The following is a 24,816-nucleotide window of genomic DNA, read 5'->3' as shown; positions in this document are numbered from 1 at the left end:
TGATCACCTGCTTCGTAAGGCTCCCAGCATCTGTACCGACAGCCAAGCCTTTCTTTATTATGTGTGGCTGTGCGTATGTGTGGATATGTGAGTAAGTAAGTACGGGAGTAAGGTTTTACGCCGCTTTTTGCAATATTTCAGCAATATCACGGTGGGGGACACCAGAAATGGACTTCACACATTGTACCCATGTGGGGAATCGAACCCGGGCCTTCGGCGTGACGAGCGAACGCTTTAACCACTAAGCTATCCCACCACCCCGCCTGTAAATGTGTATGTGTGTATGTACACGTGCGTGTGTTTGTGAGTGTGTATGTGTAAATGTCTGTGTCTGTATTTATGTGTATATGTGTGTATGTGCGTATGCGTGTGTGTCCGTTTATATTTGTATGTGTATGCGCGTGTGTGTTTGTGTCTGTCTGTGCATGTTTGTGTCTGTGTTTATATGCGTACATGTGTGTGTATGTGTGTGTCTGTGTTAATGTGTGTATATGTGTGCGTGCGTGAATGTTTGTGTTTATATGTGCACATGTGTATACGTGTGTATATTTGTGAGTGTGTGTCTGTGTTTATGTGTGTATATGTGTATGTGTCTGCGAGTGTGCATGTGTGTTTGTGTCTGTGTATATCTATGTGTGCGTAGTGTTTGTGTGCGTTTCTGCATTTATGTCTGTATATGTGTGTGTTTGTGTGTGTTTTCGTGTTTGTGTGTATGTGTGTTTGTGTATGTGTGTTTTTGTATATGTAGGTGGGTATATTTGTGTGTGTTTATGGTGTAAGCTTCACACAATATCACGCTAAATTACAAAACAGAAAGCATTTCATTATGATTCCACATTTGTTGGCAGCTGCAACTATTGGCATGCCATCGGTTGAGCAGGATGCGCTCACCTTTTCCTGAACACCGTATATCATTACTAGTCGATAGTGATTCATAAGTACATGCCGAAACTGTAGAATAAACTTGAACATTCAAAGTTGCTAAAACATCTAAAAAAAACAGATGCATTCGTTGTTTTCACCCTTCAACTAGATAGGAAGCGTTTTATCACGAGACAAGGATTATTCTAAATAGACAGACAAAACCTCATTTTTTGCAATTTATTTGTCTTACTTTCAACCATCAAATAGACACGTAACTTCACTCAGGTCAGGACCTGGTATTTACACAACGGTATCAAGGTAGGCTTCCACACAGCCACGAAGTTGGTTAGTGCGCTTGTCGTTCATGGTGATCTTTACGTGTAACTCGCCCTGGAAATAAACGGGGTGATGTCAAATGTAAGTATAGGAATATACCAAATACATGGTGAACAACTGTGGCGTTACTAAAAGTCATCAAACGGTTATTCGCTTTGTTTAACTTTTGTCAGTCTTTGGGTCTGAGTTAGAATAACACACTGACGCGTAGAAATTATCAATTATTATGTCAAAATCGTCTTACCATTCTTTCATAAGTGTCGGTTTCTTCTCCTACACAATCGGTTATTAGTGCAGCGTTCTTTGAAAATCAATCATATTATTTGGTTTACAGGCGTCACTTACATCATCTAAAATAAGCTTCCAGAAATCCCCGATGCTAGTGACGGTGAACTTGGATGGGGGCAGGTGGAGCTTCATGGGGCTGAAGGGGCAGGTGCAGGGGAGGCCGTTGGCAGTCAGCTGGGGCGGACAGGTGCCCCGATTTTTGAAGGTGTCCAGGAAGTGACAGGGATCGGTGTAGTGGCTGTGGGTACATCAATCAATCTGAGATCGTTGTAACGCAGTATACGCTGTCATTGTAACACATAACCTACTATACACTGGCAATGTAACACATAACCTAGTATACACTGTCATTGTAACACATAACCTACAATACACTGTCATTGTAACACATAACCTAGTATATACTATCATTGTAACACATAACCGAGTATACACTGTCAATGTAAAACATAACCTAGTATACTCTGTCATTGTAACACATAACCTAGTATACACTGTCATTATTACACATAACCTATTATACACTGTCATTGTAACACATAACCTAGTATATACTATCATTGTAACACATAACCGAGTATACACTGTCAATGTAAAACATAACCTAGTATACTCTGTCATTGTAACACATAACCTAGTATACACTGTCATTGCAACACACAACCTAGTATACACTGTCATTGTAACACATTACCTAGTATACACTGTCGTTGTAACGTATGTCCTTGTATACAATGTCATTGTAACACATAACCAGTATATATTGTTATTGTAACATATTTTCTGGTATACACTGTCATTGTAACGTATATCCTAGTATGCACTGTCATTGTAACACATAACCTAGTATATACTGTCATTGTAACATATTTTCTAGTATACACTTTCATTGTAACGTATCTCCTTGTATATATTGTCATATTAAAACCTAACCTAGTATACACTGTCATTGTAACATATTTTCTGGTATACACTATCATTGTAACGTATATCCTAGTATGCACTGTCATTGCAACGTATATCCTAGTATAAATTGTCATTGTAACATATTTTCTTGTATACACTGTCATTGTAACGTATATCCTAGTATAAATTGTCATTGTAACATATTTTCTTGTATACACTGTCATTGTAACGTATATCCTAGTATGCACTGTCATTGTAACGTTTGTCCTAGTATACACTGTCATTGTAACACACAACCTAGTATACACTGTCATTGTAACACACAACCTAGTATGCACTGTCATTGTAACACATTACCTAGTATACACTGTCATTGTAACGTATGTCCTAGTATACACTGTCATTGTAACACATAACCTAGTAACTCTCATTGTAACGTATCTCCTTGTATATACTGTCATAGTGGTTTGATCGTCGAAGGAAACGGTCGCACGTAACATCGCTCTGAGAAAAGTTCTACTGATCTCATGATCTGTACAGCTGTACTACTTGAGGAAGTACCTACTTACAGCTGAGCATTACAGGAAAACAATGCCGTGAAAACGAAGTTTCTAGGAAACTGAGTTTAATGTTGTTTTTGGTTAAAATCTGTAGAACTATTTGCAATAACAAAACTATCTCGCCACGCATGTGTTAACAACCCAAGCCTGCCCAACAATGGAGTCTCCACCAGAGACGCACAGTGAGCGCTCGGGTACTGATTGGCCAACAATAGAAGAATCCGACGAGGTCTACAGTACACAGCCCAGCGATGAACAGGACAAAGCCATGTATCTGGAGATTAAGATAAAACTCGGACACAAAGAAAAGCGATCATTCATGGAAAGCTTACTTTGTATCTACGACAAAAGCATGAAGGAAATCAATCACGTCAGAGAGAGCTTATACGATCATGCGAAGGATAATTGTGACAACTTTCCACCAGGATCGCTTGTCAAACGACGAAATACAAATGGCGGTGTTCACAATGCCCTCGATGTAAAAAATGCGCACAAACAGACTGCCCAGGCACATGCACACCCTGGTGCATCCACTGCAAATCCACCCAACACACTTCACTCTCAAACCAATGCCCATACAGACACACACTCACCCAGCAGGCCAACAAACACATAAACATAGACACGGCTAAAATCCAAACACGAAAATTTGCTACACCTGCATCTAAACCACTCCTCCCTACACCACACCCAAACACCATCCCACAAACAAACACCACACCCATAACCGACAGCTCTGACTGGGGCCCCTACCGAGAAACCGCACCCACCTCACACATACAAGCAGCCACTCAACCAACCACGAACCCTCCCACATCTCACATAGCCAAAACATCAACCCCCGCATGCAAAACAAACCTCAAAATGACCACCACAACACGACCCTCATCCAAGCACCCTACAGCCCATATGGTAAGCAAGTCCCACAAGCAAGCACAACAACAAAACACAAACACTATGAAATCATCAGCTACACCCATCCCACAAACACCTTCACAATCCTCCACATCACATGCCTCCCCCATGGAAACTCAATCAGCTAAACCTAATCTAACCTATGACGAAGATTTCTCCACTACTGAGGAAACAATAGACACTACTCCAACTAAAACAAACCAAACTCCCCAACCAGCCAACACCCAAAACCTAAACAACCTCACCTTACTCCTAGCATACATGCATAGTCAAAACTCACCAAAAGCTAGCATGAAATCCTTCTACAAAGTAGCTTTCAATCTAAAATTAACCGATCTTCCCTTCTTCCTCTTTAACCTCCATCTAAAAGAACTCACCGAATAAAATAAAAAATAAAAAATAAATCACCAATCACCCGAACCCAATATTCGAAGGACTAAATATTTTTCAGTGGAACGCCAACGGACTCACCTCCCACGGCCATGAACTAAAAACTAAATTTAAACTAAATAAAGGCCCTCACATTGCTTGTATACAGGAAACCAAATTCTCAAAAAAATCCAAATTCACACTACCTAACTACAACTCAGTTAGAACTGACAGAGCTAAACCGAAAACAAGAAGAGCCGCAGGAGGACTAATCATATTTATCAGGGAAGATATAAATTACGAAGAAATAAAAATAGACACGCCAAACCTAGAAGCCAACGGCATTAAAATCACATTAAATAACCGAAACATAAACATCATAAATATTTACCACTGGGCGGAACAAAAAGTCCAACCTGAGGATCTAAACAAACTACTCCAAATAAGCGATAAATCTACTATATTCCTAGGAGACTTTAACGCTCACCATCCTACATGGAGCATAGATGATAAAATAGATAATCATGGCAAATTAATCTCCGAATGGATAGAAACAAACGACCTAGTACTCCTTAATAGCAACCAACCCACGAGGTACGATAAGATAAACCAAAAAATGTCGGCTATCGACCTAACCATATGCACCGCAGATCTAGCCCAAAGTACTCAATGGGAAGTGCACGACGTCCCGCTAGGTAGTGACCACTTCCCCATAAACATAACCATAGGAAATACAAACGTACCAATCCAAACAGAAAACCAAGAACCAAAATTCCATTACAATAAAGCTAACTGGGACCAATTCCAAGATATCTGCAACGAAGCTAACCTAAACGAAATAGAAAATAATGATCCAGAAACCTATTGTAAAAACCTAACAGACTATATAATAAACGCAGCCAAAACCTCCATCCCCTTCAAAACATCTAAGACAGGCAAACCGACGGTACCATGGTGGAATGAGGAAATAGAACAGACTAGACGAAAACGTAAATCAGCCTTCAATAAAGCAAAACGCGACTACAAATATTTAAACATAGCCCACGAACTAAACCACCAGGTTCAAAAACTAGTCCAAATAGCCAAAAGTAGAGACTGGAAAAAATTCTGCGAAGGTATAAATAACCGTACAGATGCCAGAACGGTCTGGCGCAAAATCCACGCCATCAGAGGCTTAAAACGACATAAAAAAAACCCTAACATTGACAACTCAACCAACCCCGCCCAAAAAGCAAATAATCTCGCCAACCACTTTTCGGCCGTTAGCAGTAACACCAACTTCAGTAAAAAATTCCAAGATAAACTTAAAACAGAAAACAAACCCACAAAAGAACCAAACAATAACAATCTAGAAATAAATCAACCCTACACAATGGAGGAGCTCCTCTACGTAATCCAAAACAGGAAAAAGGGCACAGCCCCAGGATTAGACCTAACTTCTTACCAAATAATTAAAAAACTCCCCCTAAAACTACTCCAGGCACTACTAAAACTTTACAATCTCATCTACCTAAACGGACAGGTTCCTACTCCCTGGAAACAGGCCCTAGTCATACCAATCCCTAAACCTAATAAACCAGCTAATCAAGCTAACTCATATAGGCCAATATCCCTAACTTCAAACTTATGTAAAGTAATGGAATCAATGGCTAAAAATAGATTACAACATTACTTAACCCAAAATAACATCATAAACCCAGATCAAAGCGGTTTCACTCCTGGCGGCTCAACCCTAGATAACCTCACCCGACTAGAACAAGATATTAAGACAGGACAGCTAAATAAACAATATACCACAGGCATCTTCTTAGACTTCTCTAAAGCTTTCGACATGGTATGGCACGATGGGCTAATACAAAAACTTAGAAAAATAGGACTCAAAGGTCAGATAATAAACTACATCCAGGACTTCCTAAACAATCGTAAAATAACCGTGGGTATAGACCAAACTCTATCGGACCAATGTCCCCTAGAAAATGGTACTCCACAGGGCAGTATCCTCAGCCCCACCCTCTTCAATATAATGATAAACGATCTATTCGAGGGCCTATCCCCTAAAGTAAACACATCAAAATTCGCGGATGATGGAGCCATCTGGATCCGCACTAAAAGCATGAACATGGTCCAAAATTTACTCCAAAAATCTCTTAATAAAATACAACAGTGGGCTGACAAATGGGGCTTCTCCCTTAACTCAGAAAAAACAACAGGAATAGTATTCAAACATAAAAACATGAAACCCGCCTCCCCAATCCTCCAGCTAAACAATCAAACAATCAAATTTCAAAAACAAACCAAATTCTTAGGACTTATTTTCGATGAACATCTCACCTGGGATGCTCACATCCAAAACCTAACAACTAAATGCAGTAAAGACCTAAACACCCTAAGATGCCTAACTGGTTCTAAGTGGGGAGCATCCAAAGATACCCTCCTCTCTCTCTACATATCACTAATTAGATCAAAACTAGACTACGGCTGCGCCATATACAACACCCTAAACAACTCTCTATCTAAAAAACTTGACTCAATACAATATCAGGCTCTCAAACTAATTACACGCACCCAACATGGCACCTCCTACACCTCACTTCAGGCCTTAACAGGAGAAATGCCACTAAGTCTACGCAGGGAACAGCTAAGCTTAAATTTCTGGGCCGCGTCCCAATCAAACCCTCTCATCCAAAACTTAATAAACCAAAACATCAGCCCCAAAAACCAAGCTCTAGCTCGTAAACACCCCTTACTTACCCCAATATCCCAAAGAATAACAAACTACCTAAATGAACACCAAATTAAAAATCTTAAACAAAACTGCAAACAATCAAATATCTTCACCCCTAAACTTAAAATACCCAAAATAGACACAACACTAGCTAGCCAAATAAATAAACAAACCGACCCAAACATAGCTAAAACTACCACACTAGCATACATACACGAAAATTGGCCAAATTGGTGTCACATTTACACGGACGGATCCTCAGATCCGACCTCCAAACACACAGGTTTCGGAGTCCATACCACACAACCAACTAAAACCACACAATCCTTCCGACTCCCAAACAACCAATCAATATTCACGGCAGAACTAATGGGCATGGCCTCAGCCCTCCATAATCAAGAATCCAAAAACCACAAAAAAATCCTTATACTTACCGACTCCCTAAGTGGACTGCAAGCCCTCCAAAACAAAAATACCAAAAACCGACCTAAATTAATAAATCAAATACTTAAAAGCTCCAACGACCTAACTAAGGCAGGCAAACGAATAACCTTCTTGTGGATACCCGCCCACGTAGGAATATACGGTAATGAAAACGCCGATAAAGCAGCTAAACTATCCCTCAAAATCCCAGAAATAAGCTTAAACTTACCCATCTCAAAATCAGAAATTAAAAGTGTAAACAAGCAAAAAATCACAAAAAATGGCATAACCTATATCTAAACTCAAATAGCCAAATCAAAAAAGTGCTCAGCAAACCACTAACCAAACCAAAAATTCTCCATCCATCCAAAAAAATCGACAGAGTAATCACTAAACTCCAAACAGGACACACCAACCTAAATAACCACCTAAAAAAATTTAAAAAACACACTACAGGTAACTGCCCACACTGCAAACAACCAGAAACCCCAGAACACGCACTCATCCACTGCACACACTACCTAACACATCGAACCGCATTACAAACCACCCTCAATCTAAACAAGGCTCTAACTCTAGAAGCAATACTAAACCCACAAAATAAACTAGAAAACTTCAAGGCCTTAGGCGTATTCTTAATCAAAACGGAACTAATAAAACGCATCTAAAAACACAATAACTCACCAAATCAAAATCACATAAACAAACAAACATCCACCATACCCAGCTCCCTTAGTTCTCCTCCCCAATCCCATCGGCATCTATTCCAAATCTCAAAATTCCCAAATTCTATATAAGCAACCCCTAAAACCCCCCTCTTGGGTTGCACAGACCACCTTCGCCCCTTTCGGAAACACATTAAATGGCCTGGCCGGGCCCGTGTGCGAAATACGCATCAGTCGGAAAGCGCACGTTAAATCTCCAAAGTAAGTAAGTAAGTAAGTAAGTATGCCCTCGATAAATGTGCACAAGATGTATACTATCTTTTCCACTTCATTGAAGGAGGTGTACCAGATCATGTACTCCAGTCTAAAGTACTCAGTAGGGCGAGTGTCAGGAATATGTCCTTGTCAGTTATACCTTCACCCGACAACGATGAAAATGACGCTTACATTGATACAGATTGAAAACTAACAGGCGATACTGATGCCTTGGGCTCATACTGAGTCATATCGTGCGACTTAAACAGTGTGTCTCACAGGCTACAAAATCCACTGACAAGAAGTTCTCGGATATTGAGTTGAAACTTAATGAAGACCTGTCACAAAAAGATCTTGAAATCGGCCACAAGAGCAAGACAATTGACGACCTTGCTAAAAGGCTGGAAGATTCAGAACTAAGACGATCGGAATTAAGAGCACAACTCAAACTCGACTCACAAGAAATGAAAACTCTCAAGGAAAGAGTTCAGGAGCTTGAGCATGAACTTCTTCGTCTTAATTATCAAATAGACACCAAACTAAAGACTATTGATAATAAGATAGGCAACGTCACTTCCAAGATGAAGCTCTCATATGCCAGCGCAGTAAAATCGCCCCCAAAATCAACTGATGTACCCACTGAACAGACTCAAACTGCATCAACAACGATCACCCCTGACACTACCCAGTGCCAGCCCACACCCACACCCACACAACCTTCAACGAACGCAAACAGTCATGACAACGAAAAGACTGAGAAACAGAGCACATCATACATGGAGAGAATCTCACAAAATACAACATCAGAAACAACGACTTCAAAACCAAAGGAGAAACCACGTATGGTAGATTTGACGAACACTGATCTTCTGTGGAACATCTACAATGATAACGTCCATGGTCTAGTGTTTTCCGGCATGGAAGATGGTGACAACTCTCACCCTGTCCATCCTCACACAGGAAGTCACTCTGATAAGCCTTCAAGCACCTACAAGATCAAGTCACTGGCTAAATCCTACAACACACTTGAAGGGGTTTCAAGAGTCCGGATTAAAAGAGTTCTCCTCTCTAATATCAGGACAGACAAATCTTTTGATGATGTCAAACAGTTAATCTTTGACTACGCACATGAACGCCACGTACGTGTTACTCATGCACGCCTGCTGAAGAAACGTGTCCACTACGACAATACAGAGACATACACAGTTCAAGTCAATATGTCGTGACGATTATGATTATGTCATTAATGACAAAAAATTCTGGCCTGAAGATATACAATGTCGTGACTACGTTCCGCGCTTCAGGAACTATGAAAAGCACGGTCAGTACAGTGATAACAACCAAAGACGTCAGTAGAAAACATGCATTAGTGCTGAAACCAGTGTCCCACTCAATCATGTCTCTTGTGTCTTCAATTATGACCCTTAGTCTTCTTACATGGAATGTGCGTGGTCTGTTATATGGTACACGTGGTATAAATAGTGTAATTCCAAACTCAGTGGACATACTAGCTATTCAGGAACACTGGCTTTCGCCGGATTGTGAGTATAGATTTAATGACTTGTCTGGTTTTTCAGTTAGTACCTATTCATGCAATTCACAATTACTTTCTGCTAGAGGCTCTGGTGGCACGGCTATTCTATGTAATGATACATCCATGTGGAGTGCCAAGTCGCTACATACTAACTCTCATTTCTTTGTAGCTGCTACTATTTATGCTAAGGGTTATAATGATGTCTTCGTCATATGTTGCCGTCTTCCCTCAACTAACGTCTTACATTCAGTGTATGTTAACGCATTAGATGAAGTCATTGACATGTATGATACTTTAAGTGCCAAAGGTGACACTGTCATATTAGGTGATTTAAATTCTGATATCCACAGAATAAATAGAGGTTATCACGCGAGTGTGTTTGGGGATGGTAAATATCCTGCATTAGGAATAAACGTTGTATTTAGCGAGCCTTGGCGAGCTAAATACATAGTGTTTATTCCTAATACAGGATATTTACCATCCCCAAACACACAAGCGTGATAACCTCTTTATCATATAATGTCATTCTTTAATTCTGCGCTTCAAAATCGCTTTCCCTCACAAACATTACCAAAACATTGCGAGTTTTCCTGGAATGCGCGCATTAATATTTATTACGTCACAGGGTAAGTGATGTGTCAGTCGGACAGTGACAGTAGCCAATATAGTTCCAACTGAAATCTGTTTCTTATACAGTGGCGAAGCAACATATACGCAAAACAACAATTGTTTTTAATTGCCTTTCGCGGCAATCCATCGGTCTGTCCGCTAGAGTAACTGCCCTTTGTCAAAGGGAAGCTACTCTAACCCTAGTCTATGAGACGTCACGGCCATGGTCAGACGTTGTTGACAGTCGGTCTGTCCTGTCATAACATTAAGAAGTGTAGTCAGATGTACACAGAGCGACAAAACGAAACAAGGTAACAATTCAAACATATTTCGGCCAAATCCAACTATTTCAATTTGTGGAGAAGGTTTCAAGCTGCAGAGGTCTACCAGTCATGGCTACTGATCCCGCTTGGCTAGGCCTCGTGCCCTCGCAAAATTGTTTCGAAATTTATATCTCCAAAGTTGCCAAAACTTATAAAATGCCTTAGCTACGTCACAGTTAGACACTGATTTTCAGTATATTGGACTGTTCTTTTGATAATGATAGCAATTATCTCTGTAGTTTATCCAGATTCCCGATGGTTAATTCTAACCCGATTGCCGAATGACGAGGGCGACGCCATGTTTGTTTATAAACAGTGAAAGTAGTCCCTACTTGACCTTTGATATTTGCATCTCTATCCGCATATGACCCCAACGGATATCGTTTTTATCCGTTGGTTTTATCCTGCCGAGAAACCTACCCATTATATGATAAAAATGTCTCCTCGCGATAAGCTACTACAAAAGGTAATAGATCATAGGCACCTAGTTAGTGTAACGCATAACCTATGCAACACAAGTCCCGGTATACGTACAGAAGTAAAGACAATGTTAATACATCACTTATTGACTATGCCCTCATACCATCCAACATGCGTAACTGCATCATCCAGTGCAGCATACTTGATCAATGTCAGTACGATACGTCGGACCACTTGCCTTGCCTTGTCTGCATACAATGTACACGTCAAACCCCATCCAATGTGGAAACAACACGGGTTATAGCGAAAACGGCACCTCAGCAAAACGTCACCGGGCGAAAACGGCACCGATTGGCGAAAACGGCACCTCGACTCAAGAGAAAACGGCTACTATTGCCTGGCGAAAACGGCACCTTATTTTTGTTTTACCTTGGTCAAAAAAGTGCTATTAAACTTATATGGTAACTTGCAAACACCAATATAATTGTGAGATGCTAAAGCAAGTTTACATTAGAAATTAGCCTTTACTCCAACTATAATCCAACTTAGCTTATACACAAAACAATATATGTGAAAAAATGACATGCTTTGAAGAAAAATAATAGAAATTTAACTCACGACCTAATTAAGCGCATCTTAAAACTAATTAATCTACCAATCCAAAATCCAATAAACATACAAACACCCACCTCACCCGGCTCCCTTAGTTCCCTCCTCCACCCACCTCGGCATTTATTCCAAATTTAAAAATTTCAAAAAATCAATATAAGCAACCCCTAAAAACCCCCTCTTGGATTGCACTCACCACTTTCACCCTTTTAGCCTGCACCCAACAACACATGTTCCAAAGTGGCCCAAGGCAGACGAAATACACATAAATTTGTATACAAAAGAAGTTGACACACTTCTCTCCTCTGTATGTATAGCATCTGACCACGTTCAACCTGATGTCATAGAGCATTTTAACGAAGAGCTAAGTAAATGTCTTATGAAGGCCAGCTCTAACAACATCCCCCAAAGTGTATATAGATCACATTTGAAGCCCTATTGGAAAAATGATGGGTTAAATCAGTCCCACTATGAAATGAGGTCGGCCAGACGAGAATGGATAGCGGATAATAGACCACGGGGAGGAAACTCTAGATAATTCAAATCCTATAAAAATGCAAAAAGGGAATTTAGACGTTTACACCGAAAATCAAAACGTAAACAGCGCAAAGAAATAAGTACAGAACTAGAAAAGACATGTGAAGCCGATATAAATACATTCTATAAACATGTTCGTAAGTTGAGACCGGTTATTGATAAATTAGTTTACAATGGACGTAGTGCTGTTTCTTCAGCTGATATATGTAAACTGTGGGGTGACTATTATTCAGACTTGGCAAAACCTCACCAGTCTGATGATTTTGACGAAAACTTTAAACTCACCATTGTATTAAAACTTCATTATGTCATGGAACAAAATCGTCATAATCATGATCCACTAGATGATATCCTGTATACAGAAATCCAAGTCCCAGAAATCAGATCACATATACACAACCTTAAAAGAAACAAATCTCCAGGACCTGATGGTATCACAAATGAACACCTGGTATTTGGAGGAGAGATGCTTGTAGTAACCCTCAAACACCTATTCAATCAAATACTTGCATCCCAGTATTATCCATGTGCCTTCAGAAAAGGAATGATAATACCTATCTATAAAGGCAAAAACGACAAACACGATCCACCTAACTACAGGGGCATAACTCTTACATCGTGTCTATCTAAACTCCTAGAGAAAATCATTTAAGTAGAATAGAAAAATATACACCCAGTAATCTCCAATCATTCCCCGATGCTTTACAATTTGGTTTCAGAAAGGAACATGGAGCAATCATGTCTGTATTCACCGTTTTAGAATGTGTTAATTTTTACCTAGAAAGAGAATCACAAGTGTTTGCTGCATTTTTAGATAATGAAAAAGCTTTCGATCGTATTTGGCACGCCGGTCTTTTTGTTAAATTACATGACCTTGGTGTGAAAGGTAAATTATGGAACTTACTTTTCCATAGCTATACAGACAGCTGTGCTTTTATATCCTACAACGGAGAAAGATCTGATGAGTTTCCCATTAAACAAAGTGTTGGGCAAGGTCGAGTTATGTCAGCATGGTTCTTTCTCGTTTTCATAAATGACCTTACATGTGAACTAAGGAAAGCAAACGATGGCCTCTCTGTTTATGGCATCTATATACCCTGTGTGTTATTGGCCGATGACACAACGCTCTTGTCTACAACCCCACGGGGCTTACAGTCTTCCCTTGATTCAGTTCGTTTATATGCCAACAAATGGAGACTCACCTATAATGCCTCCAAGAGTAAATCACTTGTATTCCGCAAAACACGCCAGCGTCATAATAAAGTAACCTACACGTTTGGCGATGCAATAATTGACACTTCCGACTCCGTCAAATATGGCGGAATAATCATAAACAGTAATTTATCCTGTAAAGAAAGAATCATGACATGTTGCTCAAAAGCAAGAAAAAGTGTTAATTCACTACGATCACTCGGCCTCAACGACTCAGACCTCCACCCAGTTGCATGTGTCAATATATGGAAAAGAATGATTTTATCTACAAGCTTTTATGGATGTGAATTGTTACCAGCCTTTTACGGTAAAGAACTTGAAATGATTGAATGTACACAACGTTACTTTGCTCGTCATATACAATGATTTGGTAAAAGACATCCAACCGATTCGTCTATTTCTAACTTGGGAATGTGGTCAATGAATGGCTACATTGATAAATGTAGACTACAATTATTAGGAAGGCTCTGCAATAACGATTGTAACTCAATAACAAAAGACCTATTTTGTGCTCACATTGCTACCAACGCTTTTGTCAATATTAGCCGTCCAGTAAGCATATGCAACATCCTTCTATATACTGCTAAAAAATACCATTTGGATAACTATATAAAGGGATATACTGATAGCGGTTCGTTCCCAACAAAATCGGCTTGGCGAGCTCTTGTAATCAGACGTCTATCAGAGAATGAACAGTACATCTGGAGAGAGAGACTAGCACAGAGACCGGATCTTTCACGATACCATAAAATTCATAAACGGTTACAAATGCATGTTCTTTATAATGTAATGTATATCTATCCACATCTAAGATAACCCCTGCAACTTTGTATTAAAATCGGATCAAGAGCAAAAGTGTCGAAAGAATGTAACCATTGCAAAAGACATTGCTATGACTATGATTGCCATATTATTTTGCACTGTGAAATGTTTATGCCTGACAGAAATAATTTCTTCTCATGTCTAATTGATAAACTTGATGTAGATGTATACGTGAAAATAGATATGCTTGACGATGATGATATGCTTTCATTCTTTCTCGGTGCAGATGTCCATGACTTGACAAACGAACTTGATTACGATACTTGGCAAAGCATCATACTGTCTTTCTGCCACTTCATATGGAATTTAAAGAAATACCTTATGTATATCTGCTAGATACCTTACTGATCTCAAAATGTACATTGTAAATTGTCTTTTCATAGCAGTGTATAACATGATTTCTTTGTATACAGTCAAGTAATTTCATTGATGTATTGTAAATAATGTACTTGCCCATGTAAAATCTTCGGATTCAACTCTGGAGGAAATAAAGAAATTCATTCATTCATTCATTCTTTCATTGTAACGCATTCAATAGTATAGACTTCCATTGTAACGCATCCACTAGTATACACTTCCATTGTAACGCATCTCCTAGTATACGCTTCCATTGTAGCTCATCCCCTAGTATACACTTCCATTGTAACGCACCCCCTAGTGCACGCTTTCATTGTAACGCATCTCCTAGTATACACTTTCATTGTAACGCATCCGCCATTATACACTTCCATTGTAACGCATCCACTAGTATAAACTTCCATTGTATCGCATCCACTAGTATACGCTTTCATTGTAACGCATCTCCTAGTATACACTTCCATTGTAACGCATCCACTAGTATACACTTCCATTGTAACGCATCCACTAGTATACGCTTTCATTGTAACGCATCTCCTAGTATACACTTCCATCGTAACGCATCCATTAGTATATGCTTACATTATAACGCATCCACTAGTATACACTTCCTTTTTAACGCATTCACTAGTATACACTTTCATTGCAACGCATCCACTTGTATACGCTTCAATTGTAACGCATCTCCTAGTATACACTTTCATTGTAACGCATTCACTAGTATACACTTTGATTGTAACGCATCCACTAGTATATGCTTACATTATAACGCATCCACTAGTATACACTTTCATTGTAACGCATCTCCTTGTATACGCTTCCATTGTAACGCACCCCCTAGTGCACGCTTTCGTTGTAACGCATCTCCTAGTATACACTTTCATCGTAACGCATCCACCAGTATATGCTTACATTATAACGCATCCACTAGTATACACTTCCTTTTTAACGCATTCACTAGTATACACTTTCATTGCAACGCATCTCCTTGTATACGCTTCAATTGTAACGCATCCACTAGTATACACTTTCATTGTAACGCATCCCCAAGTATCCATTTCCATTTTAACAGTAAAAACTCCATTCACCCCTTTTTAATCTGACATGAATACCAAACTCACAATAGATATCTACCCTAGTCACACACAGGTGTGCCAAAGAGGGACATGTCAGCCGAAACTGATTAGGCAGAAGGCGACCTCTTAAACCCTTAATGCAACAACAACACCACATGTTAGTCTCAGCTGGAAACTCCGCTCGCATAATGTATGTGAGAGTTTCAAAGTACGAGAACTTGTTTCCGCCCATTGTGTATTTGTTGGCGTGTGTGTAAGATGCTTGATATGCGTTCTGGCACGGCTATAATATGTCGTCTATCATTTTCTCAAAAGACCTAATTCCTGCAGAGGTATGCTGTCACTTTCTTAAACTGTGTCTTCAACATTGACATCCTCTTGGTCCTCATCTCCAGCAGGGCGACATACCCTCCTCTGTATACTGGGATGCCACTACGGTGACAACAGGGCTCTACATAACTTGCACTAAACTACTCATCTGACACTGTTGCTCTCTAGTCCCCATTACAATTCTAAACACTCGGTCCACACAGTCGTCTAAGGCGCCGAAATTCGCTGTGCACGCCATGTTGTTACTGAAACACCGCTCAAAACAGCGTCAAATACATTCACTCACTCATTCATAACCATGTGCCAACATCTGACTTACTCAACACATACCATGTTCCAACATCTGACTTGCTCAACACTTACCATGTGCCGACATAAGACTTACTCAACACTTACCATGTGCCGACATCTGACTTGCTCAACACTTACCATGTTCCAACATCTGACTTGCTCAACACTTACCATGTGCCAACATCAGACTTGCTCAACACTTACCGTGTGCCGACATCTGACTTGCTCAACACCTACCATGTGCCGACATTAGACTTGCTCAACACTTACCATGTGCCGACATCTGACTTGCTCAACACTTACCATGTGCCGACATTAGACTTGCTCAACACTTACCATGTGCCGACATTAGACTTGCTCAACACTTACCATGTGCCGACATCTGACTTGCTCAACACTTACAATGTGCTGACATCTGACTTGCTCAACACTTACCATGTGCCAACATCTGACTTGCTCAACACTTACCATGTGCCGACATCTGACTTGCTCAACACTTACCATGTGCCGACATCAGACTTGCTCAACACTTACCATGTGCCGACATTAGACTTGCTCAACACTTACCATGTGCCTACATCTGACTTGCTCAACACTTACCATGTGCCGACATCAGACTTACTCAGCACTTACCATGTGCCGACATCTGACTTACTCAACACTTACCATGTGCCGACATCTGACTTACTCAACACTTACCATGTGCCGACATCTGACTTACTCAACACTTACCATGTGCCGACATCAGACTTACTCAGCACTTACCATGTGCCAACATCAGACTTACTCAACATATACCATGTGCCGACATCTGACTTGCTCAACACTTACCATGTGCCGACATCTGACTTACTCAACACTTACCATGTGCCGACATCTGACTTGCTCAACACTTACCATGTGCCGACATCTGACTAGCTCAACATTTACCATGTGCCAACATCTGACTTGCTCATCACTTACCATGAGCCGACATCTGACTTGCTCAACACTTACCATGAGCCGACATCAGACTTACTCAACACTTACCATGTGCCGACATTAGACTTGCTCAACACTTACCATGTGCCTACATCTGACTTGCTCAACACTTACCATGTGCTGACATCTGACTTGCTCAACACTTACCATGTGCCAACATCTGATTTGCTCAACACTTACCATGTGCCTACATCTGACTTACTCAACACTTACCATGTGCCGACATCTGACTTGCTCAACACTTACCATGTGCCAACATCTGACTTGCTCAACACTTACCATGAGCCGACATCTGACTTGCTCAACACTTACCATGTGCCGACATCTGACTTGCTCAACACTTACCATGTGCCTACATCTGACTTGCTCAACACTTACCATGTGCCGACATCAGACTTACTCAGCACTTACCATGTGCCGACATCTGACTTACTCAACACTTACCATGTGCCGACATCTGACTTACTCAACACTTACCATGTGCCGACATCTGACTTACTCAACACTTACCATGTGCCGACATCAGACTTACTCAGCACTTACCATGTGCCAACATCAGACTTACTCAACATATACCATGTGCCGACATCTGACTTGCTCAACACTTACCATGTGCCGACATCTGACTTACTCAACACTTACCATGTGCCGACATCTGACTTGCTCAACACTTACCATGTGCCGACATCTGACTAGCTCAACATTTACCATGTGCCAACATCTGACTTGCTCATCACTTACCATGAGCCGACATCTGACTTGCTCAACACTTACCATGAGCCGACATCAGACTTACTCAACACTTACCATGTGCCGACATTAGACTTGCTCAACACTTACCATGTGCCTACATCTGACTTGCTCAACACTTACCATGTGCTGACATCTGACTTGCTCAACACTTACCATGTGCCAACATCTGATTTGCTCAACACTTACCATGTGCCTACATCTGACTTACTCAACACTTACCATGTGCCGACATCTGACTTGCTCAACACTTACCATGTGCCAACATCTGACTTGCTCAACACTTACCATGAGCCGACATCTGACTTGCTCAACACTTACCATGTGCCGACATCTGACTTATTCAACACTTACCATGTGCCGACATCTGACTTACTCAGCACTTACCATATGCCGACATCTGACTTACTCAACACTTACCATGTGCCAACATCTGACTTGCTCAACACTTACCATGTGCCAACATCTGACTTACTCAACACTTACCATGTTCCAACATCTGACTTACTCAACACTTACCATGTTCCAACATCTGACTTGCTCAACACTTACCATGTGCCGACATCTGACTTGCTCAACACTTACCATGTGCCGACATCTGACTTACTCAACACTTACCATGTTCCAACATCTGACTTGCTCAACACTTACCATGTGCCAACATCTGACTTGCTCAACACTTACCATGTGCCGACATCTGACTAGCTCAACACTTACCATGTGCCAACATCTGACTTGCTCATCACTTACCATGAGCCGACATCAGACTTACTCAACACTTACCATGAGCCGACATCTGACTTGCTCAACACTTACCATGTGCCGACATCTGACTTACTCAACACTTACCATGTTCCAACATCTGACTTGCTCAACACTTACCATGTGCCGACATCTGACTTGCTCAACACTTACCATGTGCCAACATCTGACTTGCTCATCACTTACCATGAGCCGACATCAGACTTGCTCAACCCTTACCATGTGCCTACATCTGACTAGCACAAAACTTACCATGTGCCAACATCTGACTTGCTCAGCAGTTACCATGTGCCGACATCAGACTTACTCAACACTTACCATGTGCCAACATCTGACTTGCTCAACACTTACCATGTGCCAACATCTGACTTGCTCAACACTTACCATGTGCCGACATCTGACTTGCTCAACACTTACCATGTGCCAACATCTGACTTGCTCAGCACTTACCATGTGCCGACATCAGACTTACTCAACACTTACCATGTGCCAACATCAGACTAGCACAACACTTACCATGAGCCGACATCAGACTTACTCAACACTTACATGAGCCGACATCAGACTTGCTCAACCCTTACCATGTGCCTACATCTGACTTGCTCAACATATACCATGTGCCGACATCTGACTTGCTCAACACTTACCATGTGCCAACATCAGACTTACTCAACACTTACCATGTGCCGACATCAGACTTACTCAACACTTACCATGTGCCGACATCTGACTTGCTCAACATATACCATGTGCCAACATCTGACTTATTCAACACTTACCATGTGCCAACATCTGACTTATTCAACACTTACCATGTGCCAACATATGACTTACTCAACACTTACCATGTGCCAACATCTGACTTATTCAACACTTACCATGTGCCGACATCAGACTTACTCAACACCTACCATGTGCCAACATCTGACTTACTCAACACTTACCACGTGCCGACATCAGACTTACTCAACACATACCATGTGCCGACATCAGACTTGCTCAACACTTACCATGTGCTGACATCTGACTTGCTCAACACTTACCATGTGCCGACATCAGACTTACTCAACACTTACCATGTGCCGACATCTGACTTGCTCAACAGTTACCATGTGCCGACATCAGACTTGCTCAACATATACCATGTGCCGACATCTGACTTGCTCAACACTTACCATGTGCCGACATCTGACTTGCTCAACACTTACCATGTGCCGACATCTGACTTGCTCAACACTTACCATGTGCCGACATCAGACTTACTCAACACTTACCATGTGCCGACATCTGACTTGCTCAACAATTACCATGTGCCGACATCAGACTTGCTCAACACTTACCATGTGCCGACATCTGACTTGCTCAACACTTACCATGTGCCGACATTAGACTTGCTCAACAGTTACCATGTGCCGACATCAGACTTGCTCAACATATACCATGTGCCGACATCTGACTTGCTCAACACTTACCATGTGCCGACATCTGACTTGCTCAACACTTACCATGTGCCGACATCTGACTTGCTCAACATATACCATGTGCCGACATCTGACTTGCTCAACACCTACCACGTGCCGACATCAGACTAGCACAACACTTACCATGTGCCAACATCTGACTTATTCAACACTTACCATGTGCCGACATCAGACTTACTCAACACCTACCATGTGCCAACATCTGACTTACTCAACACTTACCACGTGCCGACATCAGACTTACTCAACACTTACCATGTGCTGACATCTGACTTGCTCAGCAGTTACCATGTGCCAACATCAGACTTACTCAACACATACCATGTGCCAACATCTGACTTGCTCAACACTTACCATGTGCCGACATCTGACTAGCACAACACTTACCATGTGCCAACATCTGACTTGCTCAGCAGTTACCATGTGCCGACATCAGACTTGCTCAACACTTACCATGTGCCAACATCAGACTTGCTCAACACTTACCATGTGCCGACATCAGACTTGCTCAACACTTACCATGTGCCGACATCAGACTTACTCAACACTTACCATGTGCCGACATCTTTAATGCAGCCCACCCTGGTGAAAAGCCCGAGCAGGTTCTTCTCAATGAGAACGTCCAGTGTGACCTGGTCACTGAGATCGTGGTTGATTGTTCCATCAAGGGTCACGGTCATATCTCCGGGAAGCTTGATGGGGGTGGGGGTGATGTCGAACTGCTTCACGGAAACCCAGGAGTCGCCAACACCTGACATGGAGACACAAACAACATAATTATATCTTTTTCAGAATCAAGGAAAACAAGGATGGTTTAAACATTTGTCGTTGTAAGTAACTTGTATAGATTGCATGCAGCTACTCCAGATAGACATGACCACATAACATATCGAGGCATACATTGAAGCATATAGACTCAGATGGACTCAGGTATGTACACATAACATATCGAGGCATGCCTTGAAGCATAAAGACTCAGATGGACTCAGGTATGTACACATAACATATCGAGGCATGCCTTGAAGCATATAGATTCAGTTGGACTCAGGCATGTACACATAACATATCGAGGCATGCCTTGAAGCATATAGACTCAGATGGACTCAGGCATGTACACATAACATATCGAGGCATGCCTTGAAGCATATAGACTCAGATGGACTCAGGCATGTACACATAACATATCGAGGCATGCCTTGAAGCATATAGACTCAGATGGACTCAGGCATGTACACATAACATATCGAGGCATGCCTTGAAGCATATAGACACAGATGGACTCAGGCATGTACACATAACATATGGAGACATGCTTTACGGCATGTAGGCTCAAACAGACGTAGACATGTTCACATAATCGAAGCGGTTAAACCAAAGATTTCATCTGTGTGATTTCAATAGATTCTGACTATTTGATACAGATCTGATCAATTTTATTTTAAATGATTTCTAACAGTAAAACACAATCAATTATGGGGTTGTATATATATGTTCGTTGATGAGTTTCTTTATCATCTCGATGATAATATGTAGTTTTTTCAAAACATATGGGGGCACGGGTGGCCCAGTCGTCTAAGGCGCCGCGATTCGCTGTGCAGAGTTGCGTCCCTTGGTCACTCCAGAAACCTATGATTGTGGGTTCGAATCCCGGTTCGCCACGATTATGTTTCTAGGTTTGTCAGCACCATACCCGTGCTCGTGGGTTTCACCGAAGTGGTAAACGCCAGAGACCTGCATCACTTCGGGCTTTCCTCCCACACTAGGCTGACATGCCGTGATATAACTGGAATACTGTTAAAAGCGGTGTTAAACCCAACTTACTCACTCAAAACATATGGTCAGCGTCCACAATATATCTGAGTGAAGAAAGTTTAACGCCCCTTTGAATACTATTTCAGTTATATGACGGTATGTCAGCTTGACGTGGGAGGGAAGCCTCAAATGTCTGTAGGTTTTAGACGTGGGAGAGAAGCCTCGAAGGTCTGTAGGTTTTAGACGTGGGAGGGAAGCCTCGAAGCCTCAAAGGTCTGTAGTTTTTTAGGTGGAAGGGGAGCCTCGAAGGTCTGCAGGTTTTAGGCGTGTAAGGTCTGCAGGTTTAAGACGTCATCACTCAGGACATGGATATGCAGCTGACACAACAAGAATCGTACTCAAGGCGAATATTGGAAACGAACCGACGATCATTGATATATTATATATTGCTGACGTTGCGACGAGAAAATATGAAGTCGCTCACGCACTTTACATACCACAGTCCCTCCACTCTATAGTGCCGGTGTCTGTGAATCCTGGGCGGGCCCCCAGGGCAGGAACGATGAGAGCTACGACCAACAGCAACATGATAAACCTTAGCTGACCGAGTAGAGCCAGACACTGACTGGCAACCTGTATATACACTCCGATAGCGAGGGAGAGTCCACCCCCGTGACCGTAGGGGCGATACCAGGGGGTCGTCGGACCAGGTTGCCCGAGTTGACACGTTCTGAATACATCACTGACGTCTTAATCACATCTAGTTCACAGATGCACTGGTTATTATATTATATTATATTATATATTAAATAGTATATGCTTTGGGAAGCATTCAGTTGTAATACCTTAGTTGTAAACCTGAGACGTCAATCCGTCACTCTGGGACTCAACATATGGTAGATTACATAGTATGTTGCCTGATATACTTTTTAAAAATTCCTGTACATGACTGACTATCATGGGAAATAATAAAGCAACACAAACAAAGAACGACATTGAAACAAAACAATATATTGATGTCAGTGAAACATTAAAACAGAGGCCTGTCGTACGTAGCTGGACCAACTTCCCTGGTTGGCTTGGAACTAACCGGCGCTGCATTTTATCCCACACTGATGTAAAGTGATGTGACGTCCATGGATCTGAAGGAACGGGGGGGGGGGGGGGGGGGGGGGGGGGTGTGCTTGAGGGTTAACGGATAAGTTAATCACGGTACGGTGTACCTGTTCACATTTCTATCGAACACCACCTGAGAGGTCATGTGATGTGCAGTGATGGTTCCCCGGGGTGCAGAACGTTGAACGTCTGGTTAACGCTCCATCCTACGTCGATGAACACGCACGCTGACAGCCATTATTGCTTCGATGCTGTCAAGAAACCTGCACTCATCTGCGAAGTGGACTAACAGCCGATCCTTGTAATCTCAACTTTTGATTGACCATGCCAGGCGTGAAGTTCAGTGACGTTGCAGCAAAGTGACGTACACATAGAAGTCGTTGTCGGATGTTATGCTCCCGTTATCGATTCCTTACAGTCAAGCCTTACAGCGCTAAGCAGACATAAACCAGGGATGCTGCTGACAGCCAAAGTTGCAATCTGAAACCGATTTCAAAGTAGGCACAATTTATGGATAACAACTTCTTTTTTAACTTAAAGGCGACGTTTTGTTATAGATCCTTATGCCGTTGTCAAGCAAGACTGAATTAATTACCAAGGTCCAGAATATATGTAGTAGGTGGAGGATTGACAGTAAGAACAATTGCAAACATGAGAGAGATTAACATGAACAGGTTAAGTAAGTAATGACAACAGAAGGATAATACTGTAACGTGATGAACAGGGAACACACGATGCGTCTTCCAGGAAGCTAAACGACGAGGTCTAAAGGCAAGTCTTACAGTTGACAGACTTTATATAAATGATCGCAGATGCTACTCTGGTGATGACCCGTTCGAGCAAACCGAATCAGACCATCACACAGCGACCTTCATATGCCACAATCATCGATAGACAGCCTGAGAAAATTCGTAGGATCCACGTGGACGAGAATGCCGGTACTTTGTAGGCAAACAGACTTTACTTGTACACCAGTCAGATATATTTTACGCCTGTTTCCTAAGGTTCAAGGATCGTATGTTGAAAACATAAAATTGTTCTTGTAAATGTTGTTTCGGATTTGTTAATAAGTTTGTTTGTAATTAGATACAACTCCGAAACGTCTTAGGCGCAGAAAATGTTGGGTGTTTACATTGAATTGATGCACGTTCAGTCTCTGGAACCTGATGATGAACCTACGCCTCATTACCCGTTACCAAACATATATAAACTTTGTTTCGTCTGAGTTATTACATGGTGGATACCTTGCAGACTGAGGTTCCTGGGTTCCCATCTTGGATGACACCTTAGATATGCAAGATGTTGATGGATGATGTTTTCAATGCTCTTCAGACTTTTGCAGTACTGTGACACTGAATACTGTTTGGGGGTTATGTTCTTTGTATATACCACTCACCACTTACGCACTTTATGACCGGATTTCATTCGGATCTATCATTTTGTAATATAAACATAGTTTCGTGGCTTCTTTTATTTTCCTGAGAGGCTGTAGACCAGTTTCTTTGCATAATTTACAATGGCTTGCACCACGTGTTTCACGACATATTG

The 24,816-nt window shown here is 41.5% G+C and overlaps 1 protein-coding gene across 1 annotated transcript; it reads right to left on the bottom strand.

Moving 5' to 3' along the window:
* Positions 1–1,098: 1,098 nt before the first annotated feature.
* On the bottom strand, positions 1,099–24,541 carry LOC124137336 (ganglioside GM2 activator-like). Its single transcript, XM_048402386.1, has 5 exons — positions 24,513–24,541; positions 22,650–22,882; positions 20,953–21,151; positions 1,546–1,726; positions 1,099–1,254 (listed from the first exon to the last, which is right to left on the bottom strand). The coding sequence occupies exons 1-5, from the start codon at positions 24,539–24,541 to the stop codon at positions 1,165–1,167; spliced, it is 732 nt and encodes a 243-aa protein (XP_048258343.1). The 3' UTR covers positions 1,099–1,164.
* Positions 24,542–24,816: the final 275 nt, after the last annotated feature.

The sequence above is a fragment of the Haliotis rufescens genome, unplaced genomic scaffold (genome assembly GCF_023055435.1).
Source record: "Haliotis rufescens isolate VD_foot unplaced genomic scaffold, xgHalRufe1.0.p SCAF_26, whole genome shotgun sequence".
In the NCBI taxonomy this organism is placed as follows: Eukaryota; Metazoa; Mollusca; class Gastropoda; order Lepetellida; family Haliotidae; genus Haliotis; species Haliotis rufescens.
The sequence above is the reverse complement of the archived record's forward strand: the minus strand, read 5'-3'. Positions and strand labels throughout refer to the sequence as shown.

Coding starts and splice junctions, on each gene's coding strand:
- LOC124137336 (XM_048402386.1), bottom strand. CDS start 24,541: ATGGGAACCCAGGAACCTCAGTCTGCAAG. Junction 21,152..22,649: donor TATAGAGTGGAGGGACTGTG/GTATGTAAAGTG, acceptor TCTCCATGTCAG/GTGTTGGCGACTCCTGGGTT. Junction 1,727..20,952: donor ATTAAAGATGTCGGCACATG/GTAAGTGTTGAG, acceptor ATGTACCCACAG/CCACTACACCGATCCCTGTC.